The sequence below is a fragment of the Babylonia areolata genome, chromosome 9, assembly GCF_041734735.1.
Source record: "Babylonia areolata isolate BAREFJ2019XMU chromosome 9, ASM4173473v1, whole genome shotgun sequence".
Lineage (NCBI taxonomy): Eukaryota > Metazoa > Mollusca > Gastropoda > Neogastropoda > Buccinidae > Babylonia > Babylonia areolata.
In genome coordinates, this window is record NC_134884.1 from 26,849,249 (window position 1) to 26,868,236 (window position 18,988).

Below are 18,988 nucleotides of genomic sequence, written 5' to 3' on the forward strand. Positions count from 1 at the left end.
TTCGTCTGGAGGTTGAAGCTCTGTGTGTGTGTGTGAGTGAGTGAGTGAGTGAGTGAGTGTGTGTGTGTGTGTGTGTGTGTGTGTGTGTGTGTGTGTGTGTGTGTGTGTGTGTGCTCTGTTGCACTTGATATATGTTTACAAGTGCGTGTGCATGTGAGCGCACTGATGCAGCTCACATCTGCAGGTGCTAACGTGCCTATCTCTTTCTCTTTCACACACACACACACACACACACACACACACACATTTCCATACGCTGTTTATGATTATTACGTAAGCTGACAGATTGTGACGCGCGTGGTTGCAGATCATACGTCAGCATGCCGTCACTGTGGGACCTGCTGTGTGTCAGCCGCCAGCACAAGTACACGACCCACGCCAAATCCAACAAGCGCCATCCTCAGCAGAGCACGTGGGAAGACCCCCCTTACTACGACCCGGCCAACGCAGAGTACTACATTCAGCCTGATGTCTCCTTATCCAGACGTGCTGATCACACCACCCCCTCACAGACCGCGCCCTCCCACTATGTGAACCATCCACCATCACCTCCACAGTCCTCCAAGGAGGATTTCGGGGTCTGGGAATCACCGCGAGGCGATCCTCGGCTTTCTCCCAGCTGGTACGACGAGGTGCGTAGTCCTCAGTCTGGCAGGGATATCGCGCTACGAGAAGGAGAAGGAAGTGACGCTCGTCCGGCGTTGTTGTCAAAGAGCCAGCAGGATTTTCAGGCACTGCCTTCATCTCCAGGAGGCGGTCACTTAGTGAGCAGCGGTCGGCAGAACATGGTGGAGAGAGACCCTGAGCCGGGCAAGAGGCGCCACGTCAGAGATATTTTCGCAGACTTGTCCACTCAGCCTGAGGACAACAGGTATCGCTCACTGCCCACTGGCGCCACGTCCGTGTCCACCTACACTCCGTACGGTGACTGGGACTGGGGGAGCGGCCTGGAGCCTTCAGGACCCAGGCGAAGTTCAGGTTCCGCGTCACGTCCAGAGCCACAGAGCCCCAGGTACGGGCAGATCCCTGGGAGCAGACAGTCCTCGGGGCTCTCCCATACCACGCAGTCTGGACAGACCTCGCCGTTTCCCCAAACAGCTCCGCCCCAGCAGATTCCACGGCACAGACAAGCCGGTCCTGCCAAGCAGACCTCACCGGGGTACCCTCCAGCCTTGGGGTCCTGGCAGTCGTCGGGGCTGACACAGACCTCAGGCTCCAGGCCCAGCCCCAGAGCCAAGCCCCCGGAGAGCATGCACCAGTACAGCCCTCGCACAGTCAGCGACACGGCCATATCAGCCGCGCTGTTTGGAAACCGCATGGATGACTTTGTCCACGACCCGGGCTGGAACAGAGCCATCGACAGATTTGCTGCCTCCCCCACCTCCACCTCCACCGCCACCTCGGCCTTTCCTTTCGAGAACAAGACCCTTCCTCCGCCTTCCACCAAACCCCCGTCCCCTCGGAAAACGGTCTCCCCCAAGGACTCTGATGGCAACGTGACCTTTTGTTGTCGCTGCCGGACCAAACTCTTTCCAAGCCAGCAGCCCCCCAAAAGAAGGAATCCGTCTAGATGACAGCATCACCCCCCAGTCACCTCAGACATCGTCCCCTCTGTACGGTGACTCCCTGTTGGAAATTTTCCCCCTCCGTGAAGCCAGCTATAGAGACACGGACAATGGAGGTGATTTTTTCATCGTGGACACGGTCAGAACTCAGGCTGGGAACTCTGAGGATGGTCTCCAGAACAGTGCACGATCTGGACAGGACATTCCGATGCTGTTCAGCCCCGATGAGGAAGGGGATGTGCTGTACTGAACTGTTCCCCCACCGACACACAGATAAGTCTGATTGAAAATGTGGTCTGCACATAGTCGTTCCTGCAGACAGACAAAGACAATAAGGACAGTATGTGATCAAAGATGTGCTGTGTTCAATTCATGGACGACTTGGTGTGATCAAAGATATGCTGTGTTCATTGCATTCCTGAACCTCTGGTGCTGTGTTCAAAGCATGGACCTCTGCTGGCTATTTAGACAAGACAGTAGGGACATAGTCTTATAACGTTATGCTCTATTCACTAAAATAGTCAGTGCTGTGGATTGTGACATGTAGAGAAGTAAGCACAGCCATGAAACACCGCTGTGGTCGTTGTGTTTGAGATGACAGGGCGACAGCCTTGAGGTGGCCTTAGTGGTAGGCGAGGCTCCAAGCACCGTAATTTGATTTGACGTGAGACGGGCGCAATAGCCGAGTGGTTAAAGCGTTGGACTGTCAATCTGAGGGTCCCGGGTTCGAATCACGGTGACGGCGCCTGGTGGGTGAAGGGTGGAGATTTTTATGATCTCCCAGGTCAACATATGTGCAGACCTGCTAGTGCCTGAACCCCCTTCGTGTGTATACGCAAGCAGAAGATCAAATACGCACGTTAAAGATCCTGTAATCCATGTCAGCGTTCGGTGGGTTATGGAAACAAGAACATACCCAGCATGCACCCCCCAAAAAACGGAGTATGGCTGCCTACATGGCGGGGCAAAAACGGTCATACACGTAAAAGCCCACCCGTGTGCATACGAGTGAACGTGGGAGTTGCAGCCCACGAACGCAGAAGAAGAAGATGATTTGACGTGAGATGAGGTGTTTCAGACTGACGAAAATGCATGCCTCGTCGTTGTTGTTGTTGTTGTTGTTGCTGCTGCTGCTGCTGCTGCTGTTGATCTTCTTCTTCTTTAAGATAACACTTAAACATGACACTTAGATATTATATTTTCAAGTAAACAAACAACTGATAAAACATAGTGTGTGTTTGTGATTGCGCGTGCGTGTGTGCGTATCAGTGTAGTGTGTGTGTGTGTGTGTGTGTGTGTGTGTGTGTGTGTGTGTGTGTGTGTGACGCATGCGCAGAAGGAAGAAGCATTGAAGAATTGTTTTACTTGAGATCATAATTTTGACTGGCAATTTTGTTTTGCTGTTGCTGTTGTTGCTTTTTTTTTTTGCTTTTGTTTTTTTTGTTTATATCACAAGTTATGATCAAGGTGTCAAAAACAGAGAGAGAAAAAAAAGAAAAGAAAGAAAGGAAAAAAAAACCACTCCCAAATGATCTTGACCTTCCGTCAAGTTTTGGTTAAGGTTACAATGAATGCATAATTATTATGTTACTGATACATGTATATGTGTACGTCCATCCTTGAACAAAGAACAGATTCACGGGGACTTCTGAATGCAATATTTCCGCGTGTAAATGAGATATTTCTTTCTTTCTTGCCTCCTCCTCCTCCTTCTTTATGTCCCTTTTTTTTTTTTTTTTTTTTTTTTTTTGATTTTGTTGTTCACCTTGGCTGTACTCAAGGTCACAAGGTCCAAATTTTTGTTTGACGTTGAAGGTTTTCTATTTCTATGATAGGTTTTTAATTAGAATTCATATGGTAGCCCGGGAAACTGACCTGCCGATGCAGCAATTAATCCTCAAACACTTGAAAATGAATGTATCAAACAGATCAGTGAAGGACATATATTTGATTTTTTCAAAAGACTTTTTATGTCATAGATTGCGTTTAGCGCTTATATAGTTTGAAGGTCATGAAGTGGATTCGTTCCAATCTCATTCGCCCAAGGGATGTGTATCCTTCAATGAATCTTGTTCTGTTTTCACTTCTTGCTAATCCAACCCTTCCATTATACCTTGAATGAAGGTCAAGGTCACACATGCATATATATCAGTCGTGTATTCATGTCTATATTGCAGTCATGTAAACATTTTATATGGCATTAATGCTTTATCTCAATACAGAGACAGAGAGAGAGAGAGAGAGAGAGAGATAGACTTTTTGTTGTTGTTGTTGTTTTCTCTTATTCATTTTGTTAAGTTGTTGCTCGTGAAATAAACCAAATCATTTCCTACTTCACACTGATGACTCTTTTGTGCATATGATTATATGAAAGAGCACTGATTTTCGACGGAGCTGCTTTTTCCATTCAATCAACGAGCACACGAATCTGTCTTAAAAGTTTTACTAATTAGGCGTACCATGTTGTAAAGTTAGTATGTACTATCTAAGTTGGAGTTGTCTGACAGAAAAGAGTAGAAATGATAACAGTGACTTCAGGCAGGTGTTGGGTGCTTGTAGTGTAGTTTATTTGTCTCAGTCAAGCATGCACGCAACGGAAGCAGTCGTTAATTCTAATCTACAATGAGGGAGCCACGGAAGGCTTATTATCTTACACATGTTTTACTGACCGAACCTTGAACCAACCAGTATGGCTTATGGACAATACATGAGAAGACAAGAGAGGCAAGGCCTTCAAGACTCACTTGTGATACACTTTTTTAAAAAAAATCCAAGCTTTTTTATGTATTGAGTATAATGAGAAAGATCAGTTTAAAGCAAATTAAGTCCCCTAGCATTAATTACAGAGTAATTTCCCTTTTTTACTATCTGCACCAAAACGTTTGCAAAATAAATAAAACTTCCATGCTTAGCAAAAGAAGTTCCTGTTTGAACAAAAAATGATAATAATGACTGCTCTTGTTGTTGGGTCAGAATATCAGATCAAAGTGCCAAGTTTAGAGAATACAAAAAATATAAATATAACAGTAAATGCAGTTTGCATATAATTAGGCTTCATTTAAAAAAAAAAATTTGTGCCCATCCCAGAGGTGCAATATTGTTTTAAACAAGATGACTGGAAAGAACTGAATTTTTCCTATTTTTATGCCTAATTTGGTGTCAACTGACAAAGTATTTGCAAAGAAAATGTCAATGTTAAAGTTTACCACGGACACACACACACACACACACACACACACACACACACACACACACACACACACAACCGAACACCAGGTTAAAACATAGACTCACTTTGTTTACACAAGTGAGTCAAAAAGGAAAAAAAAAAAAAAAAAGATCGACGTGTGGCTTAGTGACATCATCAGTAACCACTAACTCTGGTGCCACGCATTGCAAAGAGGTTGAACGTTCGAAGCTCCACTGGAACACAAGATTTCGCAGGCCCAGTGTGTGGCATTGTTCGTATACTGGGGTTGTCTGTCGTCCGTTGGACTGAGAGTTTCAGTCACTTCATTATTCAGCAGTTGCCCTTCCTTGGCTTTTTTTTAATTTTGCTGTTGTTGTTGTTGTTTGACTGTTTTACTAGCACACACACGCACACACTGACACACACACACACACACACACACACACACACGCGCGCGCACGCACGCACGCACTAACGCACACGCGCACGCACACACACACACACACTGACTCACAAACGCGTGCTCAGTTGCTCAGTCGCGCACACCACTGACCGTCCCCCTACACACACCACACACGCACACACACGAGCACGTGCGCTCTGACGTGTTAAAAAAGTCATATTTCTCAGTATGGGACAGGTGTAGTTTTTAATGGCAGATGGTTTCATCTGTAAAATTAGTCAACAGCTTTCCTGTTAAAATAAAGAGGGATGGGGCATACAATGTTTGTGTCTTGTTTGAGAAGACCTTCATAGAAATATTACGATATCAACATCATGTTGGTCGGAATATTCTGAAGATAAAAAGTATTTTTAAAATGGGGGAAGGGGGGGGGGGGAGGCGTTTTAGGAAGGGCTCAACTGAACTACCGAACTGAACTACCACTACGCACACAACACCCATACCCTCCGTCAAAACAAAAACAAAACAAAAAGCAAATCAGTGTTTACACGCCATGCACACACACTCAATGATAACAGTTGTACACACGCACGCCACCATAAACACACACACACACACACACACACACACACACACACACACACACACACACACACACACACACACCACTTCAAATATGTGATCATCCTCAGCCTAAACCTGAAATCAAATGAACCGTGTATATACTACAGACCTAACCCCTTTCTTCAGGAGCACGAAAAATTACGAGATAAATATAATCTTAAAAACAATCTGATGTGGAAGATTGTGCAAGTACGCGTGTTTCAGGACGGAGCCAGCGCTTACATGTTTGTACCACCAGCGACACCCTACGTATTCCAGTTGTCAATAAACATACTTATGTTGGATTATCGGTGCATGAGAGTTTCGTTGAAAAGCCGCCGTTCATTGCACCATGCAACTCTTCGCTTCTTTTCAGTTCGTTTCAGACTAGAGTTTACCAAGACAAAAACATATTCGTTCAAGGACAATACAATCTTTGCAAATAAACGTCAGTAAAAGCATTGAAAACAACTAGCACTGAGAAGATTATGGAATGTATTTTTGTACTACTGTGTGCACAGAATTGGCTGCAGCAAAATCTCTTCTTTTTTTTTCAATTATTATACATACATCTGTGTGTGTGTGTGTGTGTGTGTGTGTGTGTGTGTGTGTGTGTGTGTGTGTGTGTGTGTGTGTGTGTAATTGAAAAAAAAAGTGTTTGTGTGTGCGTGTAATTGAAAAAAAAAGTGTGTGTGTGTGTGTGTGTGTGTTGTGTGTGTGTGTGTGTGTGTGTGTGTGTGTGTGTGTGTGTGTGTGTGTAATTGAAAAAAAAGTGTGTGTGTGTGTGTGTGTAATTGAAAATAAAAGTGTGTGTGTGTGTGTGTGTGTGTGTGTGTGTGTGTGTGTGTGTGTGTGTGTGTGTGTTTGTGTGTGTGTGTGTGTGTGTGTGGTGTGTACGTGTTCTTTTTTTTTCGTTTTTTTTTTTTAATACTGTTGTGAAGTAAGTCAACGGATGAGAAAGAAGTAACGTGTATGCAACCAGCAGAAAACAGACATCCTGGTGAAAACTGAGATTCAGTTCATAGTAGTATAAGATATTCTATCAACAAAGAAGACAAAAGCCTGACATTAATGTTGGGGTAGAGGCATGGGACATGACTGTGTCACAAAGGATGGTCTCAAACGCACCAGTTACTTCCCATAACCAAACGTAATCTCAACGATGTCTCTTGAATTCCCTGTTGAAGAAAACAGTCAAGAGCGTAAAATTTATATTTTAAAAATTAAAAGTAAAAATTTTTTTTTTATTTTTTTTTTTAAAGTCCAAGGCAATTTTACTGAAGTTATATCCGGGCGAGGGTAAGTGGGTGGACGTGTGTGCACACGTCAGTGTGACCTGACTGCATGAGGTCTAACTGAACGGCACAGGAAATGAATGATGATTTTCCTCCTCTTCTCTCTACATATCTTTATATATTCACCTGCCTATATACCTACCTAGCGACTTACCTATCAACTAACCCACCTACCTATCTACCTACCTATATACGTACGGCTTCTACATATATATGCCAATCCGCCGTCTACCTATATACAGGTTCTGTATACCTACCTGCCTATAGATACCGGCTATGAATAATAATGATAGTATTGATATAGCGCTGAATCTTGTGCATAGACAAATCAAAGCGCTTTCACACCAGTTATTTACACGCATGCATAACTCTAAAACTGAAGAAGAAACTGAAGACAAGGAAGAGGCAGGGGAGGAAGGCTATTGGGAAGAGGTGGGTTTTTAGGCCAGACTTGAAAGAGCTGAGTGCGGAGACCTGACGAAGCGAAAGAGGAAGTTCATTCCAAATGCAAGGTCCAGAGACAGAGAAAGAACGGCGTCCAACAGTGGAGTGTTTGAATCTGGGTATGCGTAAACATAGTCGATCTGAAGCCGATCGTAGAAAGCGAGATGGGGTGTAGAGGTGAAGGCAGCCAACAAAGATAGGAAGGGGCAGATTTGTGAATACATTAAATTTTATAACACAGAGTGCTGATCTTATACTTTATTCTGTATGAGACAGGGAGCCAATGGAGATGTTGCAAAATAGGACTGATGTGCTCAGATCTTTTCTTTCTGAGGACGAGTCGGGCAGCAGAGTTTTGTATGCGTTGAAAGGACTGAATAGATGAAGAAGACAAACCAGACAATAGAGAGTTACAGTAGTCAAGGCGAGAGAGAATGAGAGAAACAACAAGTCTAGATGATGCGTCGGTGGACAGATATTTCCGAATGGAACTGATGCGTCGCAATTGACAGTAGCAGGATTGACATGTCTGACTGATAAATTTTTGCATGGACAGTGTGTTGTCAACGACAACGCCGAGATTTTTGACTGTGCTGAAAAGAGGGATGAATGTACTACCAAGTTTGATTTTGTCAGTTGTGATGGAAGAGTTTTTGTTTAGTTCCTATGATCATTGCTTCCGTCGGTTTTGTCTGCGTTCAATTGCAACTTATTTAGTGTCATCCAGTTTTGAATGTCCAGGAAGCATTCAGATGTTTCCTGCAAGAGCGAGGACAATTTTTCAGGGGTATCACTCTTCTGAAGTTGAGTGTCATCAGCATAGAAATGATAACTAACATTATGGTGGTTAATAATTTCAGCGAGAGGAGCAGCATACAGTGTGAAGAGAACTGAGCCTAAAACAGATCCCTGTGGGACTCCGTGTTTGATTTTAACTGGTTCAGACTGGAAATTATCGACGATGACAGACTGGAATCGATCAGTGAGATAAGATTTGAACCAGTTGAGAACAGTGCCGTTGATGCCAAATGTAAAATGAAGATGGGAAAGAAGGATTGAATGGTCTATCGTGTCAAAGGCGACTGACAAGTCGAGAAGAGTGAGAATGAAATTTTTTCCTGAGTCGGACGCTAGCAGTAGATTGTTCAGGATGTGAAGGAGAGTGGTTTCGGTGCTGTGGTCAGCACGATAGGCAGACTGAAAAGGGTGAAGGAGATTGTTGAAACAAAGGTAGTTCTTGAGCTGCTCCAGGACAAATTTTTCAAGGAGTTTGGACAGGAAACTGGTCGATAATTTTTGCAACTGTTTGCATCAAGGTTGGGTTTCTTCAGAAGAGGCCGGACGATTGCAGTTTTGAATGTGGATGGAAACGTTCCAGTAAGAAGGGATGAGTTGACAATATTGGTGATTGTGGGGAGAAGCTGTGAGACACACTGGGAAAAGACAGAGGCTGGTATAGGATCGAGTTCACAGGATTTTATTGTCCTTTCTTTCAGGATTTCATTCACTTCTGTTTCAGTCAATGGGTTGAAGGAATGGAGAAGAGTGCCGTTGAATTGACGATCAGGATGAACAGGTTGGAAAAGCATTTAGTCCAAGTTCGTCATAATATTTTGGACTTTGTCGAAAAAGAAAGAGGAGAAGACATTGGAGAGTTCAGATAAAGTGTAGGCAGAAGGAAGAGCTAGGAGTCTTTTTTTTCTTTCTTTTTTTTAATCAATCTGTCTACATGCCTACTCTTATACCAGTCTGTCTGCCTACCTGTCTACCTACCTAACTACCTACCTACCTACTGCCTAATCTCAGTAGCCTTTTTGTCGGTCATTCTGTTTCAGTTGGCAGAACAGTAACCGAATGTAGTTGATTTTTTTTTTTAATTTTGTTATTTCTACTTTATTTTATCTTATTTTCTTTATTTTTATTGTTATTTATCTTTATTTTATTTTATTTATTTATTTTTTCCTCAAGGCCTGATTAAGCGCGTTGGGTTACGCTGCTGGTCAGGCATCCGGCTTGGCAGATGTGGTGTAGTGTATATGAATTTGACCGAACGCAGTGACGCCTCCTTGAGCTACTGATACTGATACTGATATGTCTGGCTGTCTGGCTGTCAGTCCCCTTATATGTCCCCTTTTGTCTTGTTTCTTTCTTCTTCTTCTTCTTTTTTTAATGTACGGCCGGGTCTTCCTTTATCTCAACTGAAATTTTTTGACACCGACTGTACTCTGAATTAAGGCAACGTGGATTTCAACCATGAGAAATTTCCTGATGCTAAAGGCCTGATCACACAAATGACGCAGACAGGTTTCCAGTCCATGCGCTGGATGCACCCCTTTATTAACCTGGACTCTCAGGCATCTGACTATGCCATTTTGAATGGTTCAGTATAATTGTCAAAAGTTAGATTCGCATATGTCAGCTGTTTGTTTTTGTTCAGTGTTCAGTTGTGGTGGTTACAGTGTGTGTGTGTGTGTGTGTGTGTGTGTGTGTGTGTGTGTGTGTGTGTGAGGTGGGGTGGGGGTGGGGGCCGGGGCGGGGGGGGGGGGAGGGGTCACGGTGACTGAGTGTGTGTGGGATGTGCCGGAGCCTGGTACTGCTGATGTGCGTGCGTGTTGTGTGTGTGTGTGTGTGTGTGTGTGTGTGTGTGTGTGTGTGTGTGTGTGCGTGCGCGCGCACGCGTATTGATTGCGTATTATGTGTCAGTACTTGCCAACGGCCATACCACGTTGAAAACACCGGTTCTCGTCCGATCACCGAAGTTAAGCAACGTCGGGCCCGGTTAATACTTGGATGGGTGACCGCCTGGGAACACCGTGTGCTGTTAGCATTCCTTTGTGGGCTTTTCCAAATACAATAGACTGAGCAACACACTAGACGCCACGTTCTTGGCATCAGAGATCTTTTCCCATCCTTCTTGCGGCCAATCAGTGGCAGCCTCTGTGCGTGTGTGCATGTGTGTATGTGTGGGTCTGTGTGTTTGAGTGCGTTTGTGCATGCGCAAGGGTGTAAGTGTACAAAGTGTCAGGAGAGTTCTGTGCACGTGCGTATGTTTGTGTGTGTGAGGGGGAGGTGGGGGTGCCGGAGGCAGGGGGGGGGGGGGGTAGAGGATGAGGTATGTGAGTGTATGCATGCCTACACTGTTGGAGCAACGGGATATTGGAACGTGCGGTTGTGTATATATATATCTTTGTATATATATGTGTAGGGGTGGGGGTGGGGGATATGGGCATATGTGTGTGTGCTTGTACAAGTAAGTGTTCATCTGTATGTGTGTGTGTGTGTGTGTGTGTCAAGGAAGCTGCGATGAGTGTGTGGAGGAGGGAGGTAGAGGAGGTGCACGGTAATGTGTGTGTGTGTGTGTGTGTGTGTGTGTGTGTGTTGGGGCTCATGTACGTTTATGTGTATTTGACTGTGCTTTCATATCTGTGAAACTGCATGTTTGGCGCATATCTGTTATGCATGTGTGGGTGTATGTGTGAATGTGTGTCTTCATGTTTTACATTTATTTGCCGAGTATTTATCATCATTGTTGTCTTATTTATTTACTTATTTATTTATTGATTATTATTATTATTACTACCTTTTTCATATTATAATTATTATTTATTTATTTATCTATTTATTTACTTATTTATGTACGCTTATCTAGTATTTATCAACCTTTTTTTCTCAAGGCCTGACTAAGCGCATTGGGCTACGCCGCTGGTCAGGCATCTGCTTGGCAGATGTGGTGTAGCGTATATGGATTTGACCGAACGCAGTGACGCCTCCTTAAGCTACTGAAACTGAAACTGTCAGTACTGAGGTCGCGTATGGTGTCATTCAGTGTGTGTGTGTGTGTGTGTGTGTGTGTGTGTGTGTGTACGCTCGCGCCAGAATTTGCATTCCTTTTTTAGTTCATGACAATTTTATTAAAGACCCAGGTTATTCCAAAAATTCCGACTACAATCAATTCATTTAAATGACGAACTGGCTATAAATATTCACGACAGTCATTTAGTTCGTGCATTTATGTTCTTTTTGTTTTATACATCTCGAAGACAGCTCCACAAAAGTCGCATTTCATAAAGCTTAAAGGGGTGTGTTCTTTGTTTGCTACTATCTCTGATTAAGTATCAAACTATTTATTAAATAAAAAGGTCGTATTTTAGCTCTCCAATGAACCCCAGTCGTCGTTCGTACTTTCGCCGGAAGATATCGTTCATGTTCCCATCATCCAATCAACTTGAAGTACACAGAAACCGGAACAACATTGTGGTGACATCCTGTCAAGAATATCTAGCAGTCGAATAGTGAACGCAGAAGAAAATTCCGACAAAATGCTGATCAAAGTGAAGGTAAATCTCGTGTTATATTTTCATGATGTCTTCTATTACTGAGTCATGAACTATATTTTCACCTAATTTCAAAATTTATGAGAAAATTTTGACCAAGTTGAGAATTTGGTCCACGACTATTGTCTTCTTCGTTGTTCTAGACTAATGACTAAGCAGAGCCTTCTTGTCTTACTCAAGTTGCCAAATATTAAACATAACATGGACTCATAAAGTACTCATAGTCTTCATAGTCTAACGGAGATGCTGAGAAATCAGCCCTAGTCTTTTTAGTTTGAGTTGATTTACTTTTTAGATCATCGAGAGCCAGTGAGGTGGGCAACAATCCTATCATATCAAGTGTTGGGCCAGTATTATCAGCCTTTTTTCTGATCAGTTAGGACTTTTTTTAAATCCTTTTTTTTTCATAATTTATGTAAGAGTGCGCAGTTACTAATGTTATGACTAGCTTCCTATGGAGAAATTAACTTGGAATCCGTAATCCTTCCAGTATTTATCCAATAAATTCTTAAAACTGTTAAGTGTTCCTGCAGTGACAATGTTACTGGGCAGATTATTCCAGAAGTTAACAACCCATTTAGTAAAAAAAAAAATTTTTTTAAAGTGTGAAAAAAGGTTTGATTGGTGAATGTCTACATGCTCGTCATGTCATCAACAAATCTCATGACACACACTTAAGCAAACACACACACACACACACACACACACACACACAAAGAGCAGCCACACTAGTTTCTATGTCTTCTTTTACACTTCATGACCAGTGTGACAGTAGCAGACATTATCAACTTATCAAGTTTGGCAGACACACTTACTTGTTCAAAAGCAAATCACAAGCATTACAAGCTTGACAATGTCTTTGGTCACTTGGTGTCATATACTGTACGATGTCAAACTGATGCAAACAAGGCCTGTTGGAATGGTCTGTCTGGCCAAATTTCACTCGGCAACACAGTGAAAAGTCGCCTAGCCAAGTCCAGTCAACTCTAGCAAATACAACACTGTTAGTGGCTCCTGTTTTTGGTTTGACACTAACAATGATCAACCCCCAACCACCACCACCACCCTACCCCACCCAAATTCCACGGCAATATCAACATTATTTCCCCTCAAGACTGAATGAGTAGTGTTAACAAGGTATGGATGTGTATTCCTCCAGTCTCACAGGAGTGGAGGGGAAGAAATATGGATAGCCAATTTCGCTTCCATCCACTGGCTGTAGTCCAGCAATGACAGCATGACAGACTTACAACCAGACAAAACTTATGGCTTATCCCCCTCAGTGGCTTGATAGTTGTGTTCATCCGGCATCATTGTGGGTTTGTTATACATATCGCTGGTTGCTTTTACTAAATTAAAAATAAAATAAAGTGAAAGTGCATTGTCCACCAGTTAGATTTTATACTATAAATCTCAGTTGTTTTTGTTGTGAACTGGATGCAGTGCCATATTAAAACTTTCAAATAAATTATTTAACAGACTTATTTAAAATTTACTATACAAAAAAAACAAAAACAAAAACAGCTTGAGTGGGAAGTATTCTAGTAAAACTGACAGTGTTATATTTAAATCAATAAATGTAAAACTTAATTAACAGTAGTGAAAAGCACATAGAATCCCTTGAGAATGTCAGCACAAGTGTAGCATTATACTGATTTATTTATTTTCTTATTCTTTGTTAATGTTTTACACAAATGAAGGGTAGGCTCTCAAGGCCTTACCAGCTGGTTAGGTGTATCACTGTATGTGAAGATTAGGCATCTGCTTTTTTCATATTTTGAAATAGCAGATGTGTTGCTCACACTCTTTGACAGCTCCCAGAATTTGAAACTGAAGATGAGGTTTAAATGATATTTACGATCTGTATTTGACTCCGTATATTATTTATGTTATGTGCTGGACTATTACAGTATTAGTATAATTATACGAGTGCCTTACTTTTTGTAAGACTAATTTCAGCTTTGCTTTGTCTGTTTCAGACCTTAACCGGCAAGGAGGTATGTACAGTCAAAAATGGATCAAAGATTGGATAATTCTGATCCAACAACTGACAGGAACTTTTCTAGGATGAGTTCAAGAGGCTGCATTGACAAGATCTGTACACTGACTTTAGTTGGAAATTACTTGAAAGTGTTTTTTTGTACATGCATTTATAATTATATGGATATCTGGGAGTGTGTATCAAAACGACAATAGAAATAGCTACAGTTTCTGGGTGACAACATTGTATTTTTTCAAAATAAATCTAACAAGAATTTAAAGACATATTACTGACTAATTTTGATTATATTCTTTGGCTCACTTGATGCTGCGGTTACCAAGTACTGAAGAATTAATCACTATACTATTGAATAATCTAAATCAAAGAGTGGCAGTTGTTTCTTGACATCTGTTTCACATGTATAGGGACAGGAGAATAAGTCAAAAACACATTGAAATTTGCAGTTTCTTAGAAAGTCACTACACATGCTTCAATGCACGAAAGGTCTCGCAAATCTGTTGAGACAATGAGTGTCGGTGTGTTATGCTTGCATACACCTGCTGTCATATACATACCGTATACAAATATATATGTATTCTTATAACATGTGCACACACACACAATCACACACACACACACACACACACACACACACACACACACACACACAGTGTAACTCTTTAACGCTGATTTTCTGTTTCAGATCGAAATTGATATTGAACCAACAGACAAGGTATGTTGTTTATTTGAAGGGTTAGATAGATCTGTATTTGGCAACAAGTTTGGTTCTTGAAGCAGTATCACATGTTAGTCCTGGAACTGTAATACTAGGTACTTATAATGACATAACAGTAACACTGTCTCTAGAGGTCTTTTGCTTCATCTGATCATCTTATTTTTGCTTGGGTCTCATTTTTATGTGTATGTATACAGATTTGCCACAAACACATACATGTGTATACTGGAATGGTGGAACACACTTCGTCACACACAATGAGACTAGTTAATATATATATCCATATATATATATATATATATATCCCTTCACACAGTTTGAGTGAAACAAATGGAGATGCATGCACTTACACACACTTTGTGTCTCTTTTCACTGATAATGATATTAAAGGCTTCTAGTTTCTGTGAACTTCATCCAACACACGCAGAACATTTGAATGCAAAGATTAAAATAAGGAGAGCATAGGCAGTCTCTGCTTACTTTTGTGTGTGTGTGTTTGTGTTGTTACATCAACTTATCCTTATGTCTTGAATTTTCCATAAATTGAATAATTTTTTTAAGTTTAGTTTTATTTTTATTGTTTATAAACCTTCATTCTGTTCTTTTTTTTTTTTTTTTTTTATTCTCATATATTTTTATTTCTTACCCATTTAAGAAAAGTGAAATACAAATCAGGTGGTCAGTCTTATACGCATATTGTTGTGAACTTTGTTGGATTGACTCTGTTTGCCAGTGCCTTTCTGTTCAAACTACAAAAGCTCTTATTTCTGCTTTTGTGCTGTCACGAATCGACTACTGTAATTCTGTTCTCACAGGACCACATAATCTTCTTTAGCGAATTCAAAAACTTCAAAACAATGTTGCCCGTGAGACTCTCAAGAGTCCCACGTACTGATCACATTTCTCCCCATCTCAGTACTCCCAATTAAGGCGAGAATTAAAAACAAAAGTTGCATGTCTCTTTTTTTCTGCTTTCCACTCCACTGGACCTACCTGTGTGTCTGACCTCATCAGTGCTTACACTCCCTCAAGAAATCTTCGCTCTTACTCTGACATACCTTCTGAAAATTCCTTGTGTCAGTTCAGGGACCTGTGGTGAACATTCTTTCTTTCTTTGCTGCTCCTCATATCTGGAACAATCTTCCACATCATATCCGTTCATCTGATTTCATCTCATTCTCTGCCTTACGCTTTTCACTAAAAACTCTTCAAACCTATCTGTAAGCTCTCAGTTTCCTTCTTCTCCAACACCCCCTCCCCCCCCCCCCCCCCATGCCTGTCAGTTCACTTTGTATGCATGATGAATGAGAGAGAGAGAGAGTGGGGGTGAGGAGAGGGAGAAAGAGTGGTTCATATAAATTGTAACTTTTCCTTTCATGTCAAGCACCTTGACCTGTAACAGAGAAAGGGTGCTTTACACATGTGCATTAGTAATATTAATTATTATTATTATCATCATGATTTTTAAGCAAAATTGCATTTTGTCAATTTAGTTTATTGTCGTTTGGATATATATTTGTTTGTAATAGATATAATTTTATATCTGTATCTCTTTCTGTATATTTATAAATATGAATTACAGACATATGTATTTATTGGTATATTATTTACTTATTTATTTGTTTATTATGATGATGTGACTGGCAGGTGGAGCGTATCAAGGAGAGAGTGGAGGAGAAGGAAGGAATTCCTCCACAACAGCAGCGTCTCATTTTCAGTGGCAAACAGATGTGGGTAGACCCTTCCTCCAAATGCGTGCATGTTTGTGTGTGTGACAGAGGGTGGCATCCTCATGCCACTGAGTAGCCTTAGTTCTTAGAGAGAATTAAATCGAAATTGGTAGTTGTTCCATGCAGGTTTGCATACCGCTTCATGGAGAACACATTTGAATTTTTTTTTTTTTTTTTTTTTTTTAGGTCAGTCCGATCACACCCATTAGATCTTGTGAACAAGGTTGGGGGAATACCAATATCATTTTCTGTCAGTGTCATCTATAAACAATTTTTCTTCTTTTTTTCTGATTTAGGTGGGAACTCTTGTATAAGATTGCCAGACAAATGTTCCAGGAAATTTCTTGAATGAGGGTTTTTCTGTTCTTCTTTTGAGCTGTTGATGAGATTTCTGTTAGAGTTACTGAGGATATGAAATACGAAAATACCTTGATTTGTGATCCCTTTTGTTATACTAGGATAGGAGATGATTATTGTAGGGGGGAAAGATTACAGATTCAGGGAGGTGTTTTTTTGTTTTGTCTTTTTTCCTGTGTCTGTTGCCCTACACTAGGCAGGCTCATCCTCAATTCCCCGTAGACAGTCGACGGGTGGCCTAGTGGTAGTGTGCTCAACTATGAAGCGAGTGACCATGGGGTCAAGTCCTGTCTGTGGACCTGAGTTTTTACTCCCCCCTTTCACTAGACTTGTGGTCTGGGCGCTAATCATTAGACTCTCATGTGCAGTATGCACTTTGTCCATGTAATAGTACCCATCGCAACAAATGGGTTGCCCCTGGCAAAAATTCCAAAGGGTAATCTGCTTTGCTTGTGAAGCAAACAACACATGCAGACATAAAAAACAAAAACACCTAAAATTGAGCAGTCCTGCCCTATGATGACACACTCTCCTCAGGGAGAGCAGCATGAATTTCAGAGAAATCTTTTCTGAGAAAGGATTATGTTGTGAGAAAGAGCAATACAATAAAATACACAGCTACATCCAGGCTTATTTAATTCAGTTACAATCCCTGTGTTGTCTGCAGAATATATCCATGCATTTATTTTATATACAGAATCAGCTTTTCATTTTCAAAAACCTGTGTCGGCACCAGTACCTGAAGAAAAAAAAAAAAAAAAAAAAATCAACCACCTGTGTGTGTTCTTGTGTGGAAACTGACAGAGTGTTTTTGTCCAACTTTTCCAGGAACGATGAAAAGACAGCCCAGGACTACAAAGTGATTGGAGGCTCAGTGTTACACTTGGTCTTAGCACTACGAGGAGGGTTGTCCTAGCTCCTTGGCCATCACTTGTTTCTTCTCCCCCCCCCCCTGCCCCAACCTTTTTTTTTCTTTTCTGTTCTCTTTTGTTGTTAACACTGTCTTGCTTTGCATTACCAAAATGCTGCCACCTGCAGAATGTGAAACATCTTTGCCAACATTTTTACTATGGCAGTAGAGCTTTTCTTTCTTTCTTTTTTTTTTTTTTTTTTTTTTTTCAGTACAGTTCAGCCAAAATGATTGAAACGTCAGATGATGAAAATCCCAACCCCCTTAAAAAGAAAAATCCCCCCCTCCTTTTTTTTTTTTTTTTTGGTTTTTTTTTTTGTTTTGTTTTGTTTTTTGTTTAGAAATTCTGTTAGTAGATCTATGATCATCTGTTACTGCTTGCATGAGAAAGTGTTGTTTTTTGTTGTTTTTTTAGTGCAGTACTTGTGATTGCTGTTGATGAGTGGAATTTAAATCGGACTTGTCATCAAGGCTTTTGTGGAGCCTAGTCAGTGCTGCAACATCAGTTTTGTTTTGTAAATGTTAAGTTTTTACTTTTCCCACCCCTCCCTAGCACTGGAAGAGAATCTTTATCATGCATTTGAAATGCTGAGTATAAGATACTCATTATGTCTTCTTCCTAGATATATGCTGATATGGAGAAATATAAATTAAGGAAGTCTTTTGTTTTGCTGCCTCTGTAACCAGGTTCTTCTAACCAGTTTTGTGTAAGTCTGGTCCGGTCTTGTGTGTTCTGAAGCTGGTATCCTGAGGAAGAGATACTCCGGGCCTTTTTACCTGGGACATGTTGGGATGTGCTCTCACGTTGTCAGCAGCAGAAGCATCACAAGCTAATTTGTACACGCAACAAGAGAGCAAACTTTGGAACTGTCATGTGAAGGCGCTTGAATGATTCTGGCAGACCACGAATAGAATTTGATGGTAGAAAATGGTCCAGCTCAATTTAGCACTGCAAGAGAAGTACATGAAAGTCGGATGTAAAACCACAAGATTTAACACTAAGCACTCATTAAAAATTAGACAGGTTCAGTCACATGACTTTGTCTTACTTGTAGGGATTTTGATTATGAAGGATAAGTTAAAAGTTATGTTCAGACAACAATGTTTTATTCAATGTAATATTTTGTGTCGTAAGATTTTGTGCACTATGTTCAAACATGATGTTCAATTAAATTTCAGAAAAACTTCCATAGTGCATTTAGTGTTTATGGCATGGTTTTGTGTTTGTTTCTGAAAAAAGCGTAGATGCTGTGTGTGTGTGTGTTCGGGCGCGCACGTGATTGAAATAAGATGTGTGTGTGTGTGAGCTATTAAGACCGCTCATGACTGACTCCAGTTCATTAAAAACATGACAAAAGAAATATGTTCCATTGTCACAACTGGTTATCATAAAATTAAGAAGGGGCTGCTATAAGTTGTAATAATGAAAACTTGTATCTG

The 18,988-nt window shown here is 41.2% G+C and overlaps 2 protein-coding genes and 1 non-coding gene across 3 annotated transcripts in view; all 3 read left to right on the forward strand.

Annotated features, from left to right (window-relative positions):
- The window catches only part of LOC143285806 (uncharacterized), a 16,187-nt gene extending 14,352 nt beyond the window's left edge, over window positions 1-1,835 (forward strand). The window contains exon 2 of the mRNA XM_076593234.1: window positions 308-1,835. Coding sequence (XP_076449349.1) covers window positions 321-1,574 — 1,254 coding nt within the window. The 5' untranslated portion in view covers window positions 308-320 and the 3' untranslated portion in view covers window positions 1,575-1,835. The remainder of the gene's footprint in view (window positions 1-307) is intronic.
- Window positions 1,836-10,208: 8,373 nt separating this feature from the next.
- On the forward strand, window positions 10,209-10,327 carry LOC143286248 (5S ribosomal RNA). Its single transcript, XR_013055810.1, has one exon. It is a non-coding gene; the product is annotated as a 5S ribosomal RNA (ribosomal RNA).
- A 1,402-nt stretch (window positions 10,328-11,729) lies between these two features.
- On the forward strand, window positions 11,730-18,736 carry LOC143286169 (ubiquitin-like protein NEDD8). Its single transcript, XM_076593785.1, has 5 exons — window positions 11,730-11,837; window positions 13,814-13,831; window positions 14,519-14,548; window positions 16,199-16,281; window positions 17,467-18,736. Exons 1-5 carry the CDS (start codon window positions 11,820-11,822, stop codon window positions 17,552-17,554), a joined length of 237 nt encoding a protein of 78 aa, XP_076449900.1. The 5' UTR covers window positions 11,730-11,819; the 3' UTR covers window positions 17,555-18,736.
- The last annotated feature ends 252 nt before the right edge of the window (window positions 18,737-18,988 follow it).

Excerpts from the sequence above, each read along its gene's own strand:
- LOC143286169 (XM_076593785.1), top strand. Across the intron at positions 14,549-16,198 it reads ATATTGAACCAACAGACAAG|GTGGAGCGTATCAAGGAGAG; the intron begins GTATGTTGTTTA and ends TGTGACTGGCAG. Across the intron at positions 16,282-17,466 it reads ATTTTCAGTGGCAAACAGAT|GAACGATGAAAAGACAGCCC; the intron begins GTGGGTAGACCC and ends CAACTTTTCCAG.